Consider the following 15,277-nt stretch of genomic DNA (forward strand, 5'->3'; position numbering starts at 1 on the left):
TGGCATCTGCATTCTGTCTTGAGGAATAACCAGGTTTTGTATATACGTACTTGAAGAGGGAGCAGAAGACCGACAAGCCAAAAGTCTTAGGACAAAGGTCCAGAAAAAGAGGGTGTTAACTGTGAGTATGTAGAATTTAAGTGCCTCAAAGATTGGAATGATGTCTGTCCTGTTCATCACTGTATCCTCACTGCTTCCAACAGAACACACAGCGGTTTTTCCACAAATATCTGTTGATGAAGTGGAAGGAAAATAGTTGGGGAATAAGTTGTGGAGACCTTGCATGCTAAATTAGTAAGTTTAGCCACTAAACAATTTTTTGAGAGAACATGATTTGTACTGTATTGTAGAAAGATTAATGGGGTAAAAAAAATGCAATTTAGATAGAAAAATGCAGATTAGATAGAAAAGGAGAGGAAGAAAAATATTAAACTTGCACAGGCAAGATATTACAATTACATTAATCTTATTTATTTGCTAATGCAATCACTAGTCTCTATTAAAAATTACATTTTTTTATTTATATAAAATTAACATATATTTTAAAGAGTCAGATATTTAGAATGAAAAATAACAGTCTCCTGCTCAAGTCAGACAACTCCAGGTCTCTAACTCGGAGGTAACAGGTTTCACGTCTTTTACTTGCTTCTTCCAATACCTGCCTCCTTATTTCTAAATATAAATGTATATAACTAGTTTTTTATTTTAAGTTTTATTGTATTTTAAATTTTAAGTAGTATCTTTGGCTCTCTGCTCTGGAAAATTTAATTTTCTCACACCAACCCATAATCCCTATATTCACTCCAGTAATTCCTCTCCCCCATTCTTGAGGCTATATTAACTATGTATCAATGAATATTTGATGTTTTCATTTTATTATGTGGAAATATTATGCATGGCAAAGCCATGTGGACGACTACAATTACTATGTTTCCTTTCTTCTACAGCTTTTTGTTTTCATTGAAGGTAATACTTGCCTTGTTTTTGTTTATTTGGTTTTCTGTGGTACTTTCAGTGTGGTCAAGCACACCAGGAAATCTAATAATCTTCTAGTATTCAGCAGTAGAATAATCATTCTCCTGGACTGGGCACTGTCTAAGAGTGTTCTCAAGATAATGCTATTCTAAGACATGATCTTTGAAATTTCAACTTCCTTTTTTCCTGTTGACTTTGTTTCTTTGATTTCATGATTTCTTCTTTACTCCCTGGTTTTCTTGAAGTATGTCCTTCACTAGCTTTCTGTGATGCTTGGGAGGTAATATTTTTAAAGGATTACAGGGTTACATGCTATTGTTAAGATTAATACATTAGATGGATATAACATTTCCTCCTTCCCTCCACCCCAACCATTCTACTATCTGTTTCTGTGAGTTTGTTTTTTAAAAATTTATTTTAATTAAATTGATTAATTAATTAATTTTTTATTTTTATTTTTTTAGATTCCGCATGTAAGGGATTTGTCTTTGTCTGGCTTATTTCATTTAGCATCATGTCCTCTGGGTTCATCCATGTTGTTGCAAATGGCATATTTCCTTCTTTTTTAAGGCTGAATAATATTCTATTGTGTGTATTGTGTGTATGTATGTGTGTACCTATCTTTATTTATTTATTTATTTATTTATTTATTTATTTATTTATTTATTTTAAAGCAATGGCCATCCTTTTTTTTTTTTTAAGATTTTATTTATTTGCGAGAGAGAGAATGAGAGACAGAGAGCATGAGAGGGAAGAGAGTCAGAGGGAGAAGCAGACTCCCTGCCGAGCAGGGAGCCCAATGCGGAACTCGATCCCGGGACTCCAGGATCATGACCTGAGCCGAAGGCAGTCGCTTAACCAACTGAGCCACCCAGGCGCCCCTGTATCTATCTTTATAACAGTGTGTATCTATATGGATATAGATACACATACACCCACCACATTTTCTTAATCAATTCATCAAGGGATACTTTGGCTATTTCTATACTTTGGCTATTGTGAATAACATTGCAATGAATATGGTAGTGCAGATATCTCTTCGAGATACTGATTTCATTTCCTTTGGATATATAAGGTGGAATTGCTGGATCATATGGTAGTTCTATTTTTAATTTTTTGAGGCACCTCCATACTGTTTTCTATAGTGGCTTTACCAAATTACAGTCCCACCAACAGTGCACAAGGGCTCTCTTTTCTCCTCATCCTTGCCAGCACTTGTTATACTTGTCTTTTTGATAATGGACATTCCAGCTGGCATGCAGGGATATCATACTGTGATTTTGATTTGCATTTCCCTGACAGTTAATGATGGTGAGCATCTTTTCAGGTATCAGTTGGCTATTTGTATGTCTTCTTTGGAAAAATGTCTATTCAGGTCCTTTGCCCATTTTTAACCAGGTTATTTGTGTTTTTTACTATTGAGTTGTATGATTTCCTTACATATTTTGCATATTAACTCCTTATATGTGGTTTGCAAATATATTCTCCCATTCCACGGGTTGCTTTTTATTTTGCTGATGGTTTCCTTTGCTGTGCAGAAGATTTTTTGTTTGATATAGTTCCACTTGTTTGTTTTTCTTTTTGTTGCCTTTGTTTTTTGTGTCAAATAAAAAAAAAATTGTTGTCAAGACTAACGCAAAAGAGCTTATCCCTTATATTTTCTTCTAGAAGTTTTATGATCCCAGGTGTTACATTCAAGTATTTGATCCATTTTGAGTTGATTTGGTGTATGGTATAAGTTTCTAGTTTCATTCTTTTCCATGTGGCTGTCTAGTTTTCCCAACACTATTTATTAGAGGGACTATCCTTTCCCCATTGTATATTTTTGGCACCTTTGTCAAAGATGAATTGGGCATATATGCATGGATTTATTTCTGGGCTCTCTATTCTGTTTTATTGATCTATGTGCCTGTTTTTATGCCAATACCATACTAATTTGATTACTATAGTTTTGTAATATAGTTTGAAATCAAGAAGTGTGATGGCCAGACTTGCTCTTTTTCTCTTCCAGCTTTATTGAGATATAATTAACATATAACATATAAAAGTTTAAGGTGTACAATGTGATGATTTGATACATGTATTTATTACAAAATGATTACCACAATAAAGTTAGTTAATACGTCCATTCCCTTATATAATTATCATTTCTTTGTTGTGTTGAGAATCTTTAAGATACATTTTCTTAGCAACATTCAAGTATACAATACAGTATGGTTAGCTGTAGTCACCATGCTATATCCTGGATCTCCAGAACTTATTTACCTTACAAGTGGAATTTTATACCCTTCAACTAGCATCTTCCCATTTCCCCCATCCCCCAGCCCCTGGCAACAACCACTTACTCTTTAGTTCTATGAATTTGGCTTTTTTAGATTCCATACATAAGAGAATATACAGTATTTGTCTTTCTCTCTGTGACTTATTTCACCTAGCATAATGCCCTCAAAGAACATCCATATTATTACTAAAGGCAGCATTTGCTTGTTTGTTTTTTAAATGTCTGAATAGTATTCATTTGTGTGTGTGTGTATATATGTATATACATATATACACACACATGCCACATTTTCTTTATTCATTCTTCTATCCATGGACATTAAGGTTGTATCCATGTCTTATTATTGTAAATAATGCTTCAGTGAATATGGGGGCATAGATATCTCTTCAAGATAGAGATTTAATTTAATTTAATTTTTTTTTTTTTGGACATATACCCAGAACTGCTGGGTGGTTATTGGTTCATATGGTAATTCTATTTTAAATTTTCTAAGGAGACTCCACGCTATTTTCTATAGTGGCTATAAATTCATTTCCATTTTCATTTCATTTTTGTGAATGGTGTAAGATAGGGGGCCAATTTCATTCTTTTGCATGTGAATATCCAGTTCTCCTAAAACCATTTAATGAAGAGACTATCTTTTCCTCATTGAATATTCTTGGCTCTCTTGTCAAATGTTAGTTGACTGTATATGTGTAGGTTTATTTCTGGGCTCTCAATTCTGTTTCATTGGTCTATATGTCTGTTTTTATGCCAGTACCATCCTATTTTGATTACTATATCTTTGTAATAAAGTTTTATTTTTTATTTTTTTAAGGAGTTTTATTTATTTGTCAGAGAGAGAGAGCGAGAGAGAGCACAAGCAGGGGAAGCAGCAGGCAGAGGAAGAAGCAGACTCTCTGCTGAGCAGGGAGCCCCATGCGGCACTCAATCCCAGGACCCTGGGATCATGACCTGAGCTGAAGGCAGCTGCTTAACCGACTGAGCCACCCAGGCATCCCTGTAATAAAGTTTTAAATCAGGAAGTGTAACACCTCCAGCTTTGTTCTTCTTTCCCAGGATTGCCTGGCTATTCAGGGTCTTTTGGGGTTCTGTATGAAATTTAGGATTTTTTTTTAATATCTATGAAAAATACCTTTGGAATTTTGATAGGGATTGCATTGAATCTATAGAGGGCTTTGGGTAGAAGGAACATTTTAACAATATTAATTCTGATCCATGAACATTGGATAACTTTCCAATTTCATGTCTTCTTTCTTTCATCATTCTCTTATAATTTTCAGGGTACACATCTTTTTCCACCTTAGTATTTTATGATTTTGTTGTTCTCATGAATGGGATTGTTTTCATTATTTCTTTTCCAGATAATTAGTTATTAGCGTATAGAAATGCAACTGATTTCTATATGTTGATCTTGTATCTTGCAACTTTACTCAATTTTTATTAGTTCTAACTCTGTGTGTGTGTGTGTGTGTGTGTTTAGTCTTTAGGGTTTTCAGTACATAAAATCATATCATCTGCAATCAGAGACAATTTTACTTTTTCCTTTCTGATTTGGATGACTTACCAGTCTGATTTGTTCTTCTTAATTAATTGTTCTGGCTACAATTTTCAGTACTATATGAATAGAAGTGGTGAGAGTGGACACCTTTCCTTGTTCCTGATCTTCACAGGAAATCCCTCAACTTGTCACTATTGAGTATGATAAACATGGGTTTGTTGTATATGGACTTTATTATATTGAGACATATTACATCTATATCTAATTTGTTGATAGTTTTTTTCAAAAATTATGTTGAATCTTGTCAAATACTTTTCCTACATCTATTGTGAGGATCATACAATTTTTATCCTTCCTTTGGTTAATGTGTATCACATTGATTTGCAGATGTTGAACCATCCTTACATCCTAGGAATAAATCCCAGTTGATGATGGTGTATGATCCTTTTAAAATGCTGTTGAGTTCAGTTTACTAATATGATGTTGAGGATTTCTGCATCTGTGGCCTATCTATATCTGTGTCCATCAGGGATATTGGCCTGTAATTTTCTTTTCTTGTAGTTTTCTTATCTGGCTTTGGTATTAGGCTGGCCTTGTAAAATGAGTTTGGAAGTATTCCCCCCACTTCGTGTTTTTTGGAAGAGTTTAAGAAAGATTGGTTTTACTATAAATGTTTGTTAGAATTCATCAGTGAGGCCATCTGGTCCTGGATTTTTTTTCTGTTGGGAGGTTTTTGATGACTAATTCAGTCTCCTTACTTAGTAATTGGTCTGTTCAGATTCTCTATTTCTCCATGATTCAGTCTTTATAGTTTGTATATTTTTAGCAATTTACCCATTTCTTCTAGGTTTTCTGATTTGTTGGTGTATAATTGTAGTAGTTTCATATGATCCTAAGTATTTTGTGATATTAGTTATAATGTCTCCTCTTTCATTTCTGATATTATTGATTTTGTCACCCTAGTGATTCCTAAATTCAGTGCAATGTTTCTCCAAATAAACAATGAGTTTTCCTTTTTTTCCTCTCTCTGGTATCCCCTGGCTTGTACCTAACACAGCTAGAAACCTGGAAGTGAGCACTGTGGTGCAGACAGAGAAAGCTCCAGGAGAAGCCTGGCTTGAGGAGCTAAAAAGAGAATTTAAAACCCTCAGAGTGAGAACCCAACCCCCTACTTTTCTCATATTTTTTCCTCCTCTGTGCCAACCTTAGACAATTGTATCCAGTTTTTTTTTTTTTTTTAAGATTTCAGAAAATAATATAGTACATGGCCTATATATGACCTAGGGGACTTAAAACAGCCTCCTTAATCAAACATGAATATTCACACTAAGAGAGGTGACTAAAGACTGTAATTAGTTTTACACATTTTAAGTCGCTTTGGTAGCAAATTAGTTCAGATAATGTCAAGTTTTGCTGCCAGTTGAGTTTTTAAAAAATTCTACTTTTCAGAATTGTGAAGTTGGAGTTGCAGATAAAGTATTATTGAATTTTTACCTCTCACTTGGCCTTTGAGGGTAAGTATTGCCTTCAACTCCTCAGCTTTTCTGGGGTTTTTAGGTATGAATCCATATGCAAATTATTCACTTCTTGCTTTGCAAACTTAGGGTTGTCTTTCCAGGCTCTATTAAGTCAGTCATCACTTGTCCACCTTTCCATCTTTCCGAATTTGGTTGATATATCTCTTCTGCTTAGGTATCTTCTACTGCAATCTTTGACCTTGTATCTTTTTACTTGTTTTTATTCCTTAACTGTCTCCTTTGTGGAGTTTCAGGAATAAACTGAGATCATTGGGTGTATCTAATCTGTCATGTTTAATCGGAATCCTCATGTCAAGGTTAACTACAACTCTGAAATTTAGATAAAAATTGGTTGCTACTGATAGAATTCTGCAGTTCTATAACAACATTCAAGTTAATTAAGAGAAGTGAGTTGCAGGGCAAATGGCAAAGGAAAGTAATTTCTTTTTTTTTTTTTTAAGATTTTATTTATTTATTTGACAGAGAGAGACACAGTGAGAGAGGGAACACAAGCAGGGGGAGCGGGAAAGGGAGAAGCAGGCTTCCCGCGGAACAGGGAGCCTGACGCGCGGCTCGATCCCAGGACTCTGGGATCATGACCTGAGCCGAAGGCAGACGCTTAACGACCGAGCCACCCAGGCGCCCCAGGAAAATAATTTCTTAAGCTTGTATTACCTGAAGCCCCTCAGAGATGGAATATCTGTTTTAGAGGTATCCACAAGCTTATTAACACTGTCTGACTGTAGTGGGCTAAATAATGCCTGCTCCCTGCCACCCCCTTCTGCCCCCCATCCTCCTTCCCTCACCCTCTGAATATATCTATGATCTAGTCTCCAGAGTCTATGATATTACCTTATATGGCAAAAGATGTGATGAAGTTAAAGATTTTGAAAGGAGGATTTATTCAGAATTATCTGGATGGTCTGTAACTGAGGTTTGGAGTTAGACCCAGCCAGAGAAGGTGACTAAAGAGGGAGCAGAGAGAGAGAAAGCCACAAAACAAGGGATGCTGACAGCTGCCAGAAGCTGGAAGATGCAAGAAATGAATGTTCCCTTTGAGCCCCCAGGGATGAAGCTTTGCTCACACCTTGATTTGGACTTCTGGCTCCAGAACCATGAGAAAATACATTTCAGTTATTTTAAGCAACCCAGTTTGTGATAATCTGTTATGGCAGCTCTAAGACATGAATACACTGGCAGTGAAGTGTTGTATTGTCCTTCCCGAGTAAGAGTAAGTTCTCTGTGTGAGACAACCATGCTTGTGCATTATTTTATTTATAATTTTAGGCAAATTGGTTCTATTCTCTGGGCCTCAGTTTTAAAACTGGAAAATTGGGGTTCATGGTCAGTGAATTGACATGTCTCAAATTCCTACAATGCTTTTGAATTGTGCCAGTCCTAATATGATGGTGAAGAAATTGATCTATTTGCATCAATCATATAACAAATATGTAAATAAATCTCAAATTGAAAGAACAACATTACTGCTACCTTGGGGTATATTTAAAAAGTAAGAATTTTCTTCTTAGCTATTTAGATGTGCTTGTATATGAAAGCAATGGTAAATTTTATATGGACAACTTGCTTGATTTGTTAGAAATAACTAACCTAAGCTTAATTTTTTATATAAAATTTGATGTACATAGACTGGTCTACAGGCATTATATATATATATTTATATATATCTTATAAAGAAATTATGTGAAAACTAGACTAATAGCATTTTTTAAAATCCCTCTTATAGTGTCTAGATGGCTATCTTCTATATAAGGCTTTTTCTTAATTTAAAATTTAATGAATGACTGATTAAATCACATAATTTTTTAGATGTTCATGAAGAACCCATTTAAGTATTGCCATAATTTGGGGACTTTTCTTCTTCTTGCGTATAATCTGGGACCACGATAGCCTCAGCTCTTATTCCCTTTCATGCTCTTGGATTTTTATTTTTTTTCTTTTAAAATCCATTATCAAATGAACTTTCTCATCCTTCAATAAGACTTCAGAACCTAGACACTATTTTTTTCAGTATTTCCTTCTCACGTGTTTAAGTGCTAATTAAGATATTAAAACTAAAACTTACTAAGCACTAAGTGCTAAGTTCACACACTCCTCCAAGTTCATCACTTTTATTCTTGTGAAGTAGGTACATTATTATCATCCCCACGTTATAGATAAGAAAATTGAGACACTGAGAGGTTAAATAATTTACATAGTCACATAACTATTGAGTAGGAAAGATCAGGGTTACAAGTCTGGTGGTACGGATGCAAAGCCATGCTCTGAACCACTAACCTTCCTGCACTGTTTCAAGGGCTGTCCAAATTTAATGGATATTGACCTGCTGTGTTCATGTCATACACCATCAAGGTTTGAAAGTCTTTGCAGGGTGGGCGCCTGGGTGGCTCAGATGGTTAAGCGTCTGCCTTCGGCTCAGGTCATGATCTCAGGGTCCTGGGATCAAGTCCCGCATCAGGCTTCCTGCTCCTTGGGAGCCTGCTTCTCCCTCTGCCTCTCTCTCTCTCTGTCTCTCATGAATAAATAAATAAAATCTTTAAAAAAAAAAAAAAAAAAAGAAAGTCTTTGCAGGGCTCCACTGCATAAGGGGTTTGTTAAAAGTTTGGTCATTGAGTAACTGTGCTTTCTAGATATGTATGCTAAAAGTGGAGAATATAGTAATCTCATTAGCTCTACTTAGTTGTCCAACAACGTGGAAATTTGTAAGCAAATTGAGCACCCAAGTTCTCTAGTCAAGTTCACTGATAAGATGTTTACCTGCCCTGCCACTCAACCTTAAGTTAGGGAGTGCTTCTTTGCCCAAGGCTGTAGGTATCTTACCTGAACACTTCCAGATCTCTATGGAGGTTCAGGTCAAGAATATTTCAGTTTTTTCATCTTTCCGGATTTCACCTTGACTGAGAGCATATGAAGTGCTATCCCCAGTGCAGAGAAGAGCTTCCTTGCATGTGACATCCCCAGGGAGAGAGGTTTTTCTGAGCCTGCCTAACAGAGAGCAGCCCTGCAGCCAGTCACCCCTAAAGGAAAGCACTTTTTTTTTTTTTCACGTTAACATTCTTAGTTTATTGATCCTCTCATGAAAAATCTGCACAACCAGATAAAGCCACTGCAGCATCTTTACTCCTTCTGTTGTCCAATCTCCAGCTCACTTTTTGCCAGCACCAACATTGGCTTTTGCAGTCCCCCTGACTTTCTTCATTCTGTTCTTGCGTTCCTTTTGCTGTTTTCTTGATGTCTTTTTCTTCTCATACAGGCCATGTCTTGCAAGTCTGTGTTTGGGTTCATTTTTCTTTGCATAAACCAAGGAATCATATATCATGCCAAAGCCGGTTGTCTTGCCACCACCAAAATGGGTTCTGAATCCAAACACAAATATGACATCTGGTGTGGTCTTGTACATTTTGGCTAGTTTTTCCCGAATTTCTGTCTTAGGTACTGTTGCCTTCCCGGGGTGAAGAACATCAATGACCATCTGTTTCCGCTGAAGTAGTCGGTTAGTCATGAACTTCCTGGTCCGGATAGTTACTGTGTCGTTCATGATGGCGGCCTAGCTTCAAACTTTTTTTTTTTTTTTTTTCTAATGCTGTAAGTGTTCTGCTAATGGTGATTTTCAGGCTTTGGATCATGATCATTTCACTCTGGACTATTCAGCCTTTGCAGTCTGTTGCTTGAGCGAAGCTGGAGGCACAGTGATCCCTCTTCAGCTCACTGACCTCTCAGTTCCACATAGCTGGATAGAAAGGGATCTAAATCACAAGCCGCTTCTGTGTTCCAAGTGAGAGAAGCCAAGCAAAGGGGAGGTAACTAATGCAGGCAAAGTTGGGATCTTACATTTTTGTGACACTTCTCTTTGGGGTTGAAAGAAGGGGGGTGGGTGGAGGGGAATCAAGACAACCATGCTCAGAATCATGTTACTGAATTTTCTCTGCTTCTGAATCTACCCGATGGAGATAAAGAATGAGAACGTGGACACAGTTGTAATAATGCAGGATTTAATAGTACTGGTACTTTCCCCATGTTGATCAGAAATTCATTTCATCATTCATTAGGCTTTCATTTTCATGGAGCACCAAAACCCTCCATTCTTCCTTTAGCAGTCAATCATGTGACGGCATTTGTTGAATACCCACTCTGAACACACTCCTGAATGCTACTAATAGTTTTCCATTATATCATGTTGCTCCCCAACTACAGTAAACTGTCTCAGGCTAATGAGAATTTTTACATTCTTAAACATGTCTAAAATTCTAAATATACCTAAAATTCTAAATGTGTCTAAAATTCTTAAATATGTGTTTCTTTTTGGCATTTATTCCTATCAATTTAATAAGTAAAATGAAAGGTACAAGAGTAATAACATATGGTATAATCAATCTTGTAGCATTGTATATGGTGTTAAATATGTTTGTTCATTACATAAAGTTTCCAGTGACTACAAAATGTCCATGCTAAGGAAAACATAGACACTAGACACTTAAGGGATATTTTTTCAAAATGTCAAATTAATAAGCAATTTCCTGGTACCTCCTATCTGCCAAAGATCATGCTAGGTTTTATACATACACAAACGAATATGTCTCTTACTCACAGAGTTCACCGTCTAACAAAGAAGCTTTCAGATTAGTTCTATGTGAACTAATTCTAACATAATAATAGTGTTGTTATTAAAACACTTATGCCTTGTGCAAAGTTAGGGATATTATTGTACAATGATAATGAATAAATTAAAATAGTGGGCTACAAAAGGGAATGAAATCTAATCAATCTCCCTGTGGTGTCTGCCATCTTGCTGACTCTTCTTTTGGCTGACATGGGCAGTTGACTTGTCAGCCTCCTCCTCTCACTTCCTCATGTGAGTTCCTTCCAGCTGTATTCTTAGAGAGGTTGCCCTCTGAATAGATACTGACCTTGAAAGAGGACCTTGTAAAGAGCTGCATTCCCTGATAGTGCCTCTTAACAAGCTCAAGGTCTATTTGCAGAGAACAGAGAGTCCTCACTGTTCCAAGTCCTACAAATAATATGGTGTTTTTTAAACGACCACCAAAAAGCTAGAAGCTCTTTAGAAGTCCCTGGTGATCCTGTAGCATTCCCTTTACTAGCTTGTCCTCCGGTAGAGAAGGAATTGGGTCATATCTAATGTTGTGCTAAGGTTACTTCAGAAGCATACCTAGGTATGGGCCATAACCAGTTAGTTGGACTGCAATTCTTATTCATTAAGGCAAGATCCAGAAATCAAACCCTCTTGATGTTACTTGGTGGAAAGTCAATTCAGGGACAAACCATGACTCTCAAATTAATTAATAAAGTGGAAAAGGGGCTACCAAGCTTCCAGAGAGGAAAGGCTATGGAAGTTTCCAAGTATTGAGTACTGCAGGAAAGTCAATATGAATGATTGGGACAATCATGTATACATAGGCAGAAAACAATATTCTTTTGAATATGCCGTGAATAACTTTGGTTTTAAGATTTGCGGGGGCAGATACCGTGAACAGGAAGCTGCTGTATTTCAAGATACTTACTTATTGCAAAACACATATTCGAATTAACATTCAGCCGAGGATTCACTGTCTATATGGGCTTAGGTGCATTTTGCTTACATTATTTAAAAGTCGGTTAAAAATTACATTGTCAAGTAGAGTTGAAATTTAATACATTTGGACTATTTCAGGACCTGCTTTTATCACAGTGTTAGCATTAGTAAGCTCCTTTAGTGTGGTAGAAATACAATTATAACCCAGAGCTTTACGCTTTCATTCTCAAAGAAAAATATCCTGAACTCTGTTAGTTGAAAATAACTTGTATAGCTCCATGCATCAGATCTTCTTCAATTACACAGCTGTAGCAGATTACACCTTAGTTCTCTGGAGATGCTCAAATATAGGTTGTGCTATACAAACAGACTTGCCATCCCGGAGACTGCAATTACCCTGCATTTTGAGATTTATGGTATATGGCTTAATTTTAAGAAATACAACAAGCAATTTTCAAATGTTTTAAATATTTGTCATTTCGTGTGCAATTTATAACCATGGTATCTCAACCTTAATCAAATTACAGCTTCCAGTATCATTTTCAGAGAGTAGGATTTTGTGTCTTTGTAGCTTAAGGGCATAGGCTAGGGTGCAAGATTCTGGAATTTTATAGTAGAGTATCTCTAGCTTGCTTTGTACCTGGAGTCAAGTTTCAATTTCTTTTACTTATATAATTCATGCATTTCTTCGTGACCCACTTTACATTTTTGTCCTTTTAGGTGGTAGTGTTATAACTAAGGATAACACAAAGGTCAGATTCTCTGCTCCCTTGCCTATCTGGCTGGCTGCCACTTTGTGGAAGAACATAATGTTCTTACCACTCCTAGACCTATGAAGACTATGATACAGCTTCTCTCTTTGGGGGCCCCATTGCTCTTTTCTATTAACCTCTAGGAACATCTGGCAGAGGCACAATGAATATAATATATCCTTGCAGATGGGCCCCATCTTTGAGGCTGGTGATCTGCAATATAAACCTAATGTTAGACTATTTATGACTTTAAAATAAAGTCAAAATCGTCTTTTCTTTATCTCTATTTGGAAATATATTTCGGACCTTATGTAAATACGTATGATATTCTCATTGCCCAAAAGACATAATTTTAACAGTCTTGTCTCTCCCACCCCTCCACCTCCCCATTTTAAAGGTATATATGAAATATGTAATGGCTTCATTACATCTTTATTCATTTTTAAGTCTTCCAGCCAAAATCATTCACATTTATGTTTCATGAGTGTTGGGCCAAGGTAGACCTGCGAGATAGTATCCTCATCATTTCAAGTTTTGAATATTATATGTAGGTTATAGATAAAGTCATAAGGGCAAATAATGTTCATCCATCATTACCACATGTATTTCACAGGATTTTCTATTGCATGGAATTAAATTTAAGGTTATGTACTTACTATAAATAAGAAAAGGGTAAGAGCTAACATTTACATGGCATTTCCCAAACATTAATTAATTCAACAGCAAAGTTTTATACCTGTGACAGAGAGCTGCCTAAATTTTATAACTAAATTACTTATTACTTGAGAAATGTTTTAGTAGAATGGTGATTAGATTAACAGAGTAAAGAAAAACTGCATCACAAAGTGTTCTCTTCTTCTATGTTTATATTGAGATAATTCGAGGGGGCTGACCATTCATAGGGAATACACGTGGTAGTTTTATCTTACTATAGAGGTAGTCACACAGCTGTGGGCACATCGTAACCAGCTCATAAATACTTTACATAAATACATAATAGATTGCAAATGGCAGATAGTTAAGAAAAGTAGAAAGCATATTTAGAGGTAAACAAATTTGGAATGTAGATCTGAGACCAGTGATCTGCTAAAGAAGGATAAATGATAAGTGTATCTGTTTCTTATTGCTGCTGTAATTAATTACCACAAATTCCATGGCTTTATGTATCATCTTCTAGTTCTGGAGGTCAGAAGTCAGAAATGGGTCTCCCTGGCATTAAATCAAGGCATCAACAAGCCTGCATGCCTTTCTGGAGGTTCTAGAGGAAACGGAGTTTTCTTGCCCTTTCCAGCTTCCATAGCTATCAGCATTTCTTGGCTCCTGGCCCCCTTTCCATCTTCAGAGTCAGCAATGGCTGTTAAGTCTTTCTCATGTTGTGTTACTCTGGCACTGACTCTCCTTCCCTCCTCTTCCACTTTTAAGGACCCTTGTAATTACATTGGGCCAATGTGGATGATCCAGGATAATCTATCCATTTTAAGGTCCACTGGTTAGCAACTTAATTTCACAGGCAATCATAATTCCCCTTTGCCATAGAACCTGAAATGTTCTAAGATTAGAATATAGATATTTGGGGGCAATCTTTATTCTGCCTGCCACAGTAAGGTGATATGATGTAGTCATATGATACGGTGGGATGCCCACCCAGGACTGGCTCTACCTTGACAACTGTAAGAGTCACCTTCATGCAAGCCTCAGCTCATGTCTCTGGGGTCTCTACTATAATATAGTCAGAATTACCCAAGTCAGAACCCTGAGCGTCATTCTCAAACAGCCTCTCTTTCCTACCACCTATGTCCAATTTTGTCATTAAGCTCTATTAATTTTTGCCCTTTAAATATCCCCTGAATTTCTTCCTCTTTTTGTATTCTTACCTTACCTTAGCTCAGATTACCCATCATCTTTCACCTGAATGATTGCATTTATCTTCCAGTAAGCATTCATGTTTAAAGTCTTTAGAGTTAGTCCTTCTTTATTTCCCATTCAGGCATCAGGGTAGGCTTCCTAAAACTCAAACATGAGTTATATTATTCTCCTTTTGTAATCATTTAATGGCTCCACACCCCTCATGGCAGTGATTCTCATCTGGGTTGGGAGGATCAGAACCTTTTGTTTGTTTGTTTGTTTTAGGTATTTTGAATTATGCAAATTTTCACTCACCTGCCTCAGGATTCTAAGATGCTGCTTTAGGGATCATGTCCTCTCCCTCTCGCTGGACAACCATTTGAAATAATTGTGTTTGTGTCTGGAGGACCAAACGTTAGTGTATCCCATAAGCATAACTATGGGATACACAGTAACGTTTGGTCCTCCAAATCCCTTAAAACTCTGCTCTATGGGGCTAGTTTTTCCTCTAGTCTAGACGGAAATTCCAGCAGTTGTTTGACTTTTCTAATTAATCTTAGAAAATCCAAAGTCATAGGATTATCACACATAGTTGGAATTACCCAAAACAGAACCCCAAGCATGATCTTCAAACCCTCTCTTCCTCACCACCTACTAAAATGTGTCCATCAAGAGCTGTCAGTTCCACCTGTTAGACATCTCTAATTTGTCTAGTTCTGCACAATGGACAGCTTCCAGCTTCATTTAAATTATACTTATTCCCCTTCTCCTGGCTAAAGGCCACCTGGTAGAAAGTTTGCAGTTGGGGAAGATTATGCAGTCAGCTTTTTCTTTTTGCACTAGCTCTTCTTCCCTCAA

General features: G+C 36.6%; 1 protein-coding gene and 1 long non-coding RNA gene across 2 annotated transcripts in view; one reads left to right on the forward strand and one right to left on the reverse strand.

The window, feature by feature from the left end:
- Positions 1-15,277, forward strand: part of LOC118022319 — an 80,451-nt gene that overhangs the window by 12,637 nt on the left and 52,537 nt on the right. The window lies entirely within an intron of this gene.
- LOC118022318 (40S ribosomal protein S24-like) lies at positions 9,324-9,867 on the reverse strand. Its single transcript, XM_035023058.1, has one exon. The coding sequence runs from the start codon at positions 9,828-9,830 to the stop codon at positions 9,438-9,440; it is 393 nt and encodes a 130-aa protein (XP_034878949.1). The 5' UTR covers positions 9,831-9,867; the 3' UTR covers positions 9,324-9,437.

The sequence above is a fragment of the Mirounga leonina genome, unplaced genomic scaffold (assembly GCF_011800145.1).
Source record: "Mirounga leonina isolate KUSES-001 unplaced genomic scaffold, KU_Mleo_1.0 Mir_176, whole genome shotgun sequence".
Lineage (NCBI taxonomy): Eukaryota > Metazoa > Chordata > Mammalia > Carnivora > Phocidae > Mirounga > Mirounga leonina.

Coding starts and splice junctions, on each gene's coding strand:
- LOC118022318 (XM_035023058.1), bottom strand. CDS start 9,830: ATGAACGACACAGTAACTATCCGGACCAGGAAGTTCATGACTAACCGA.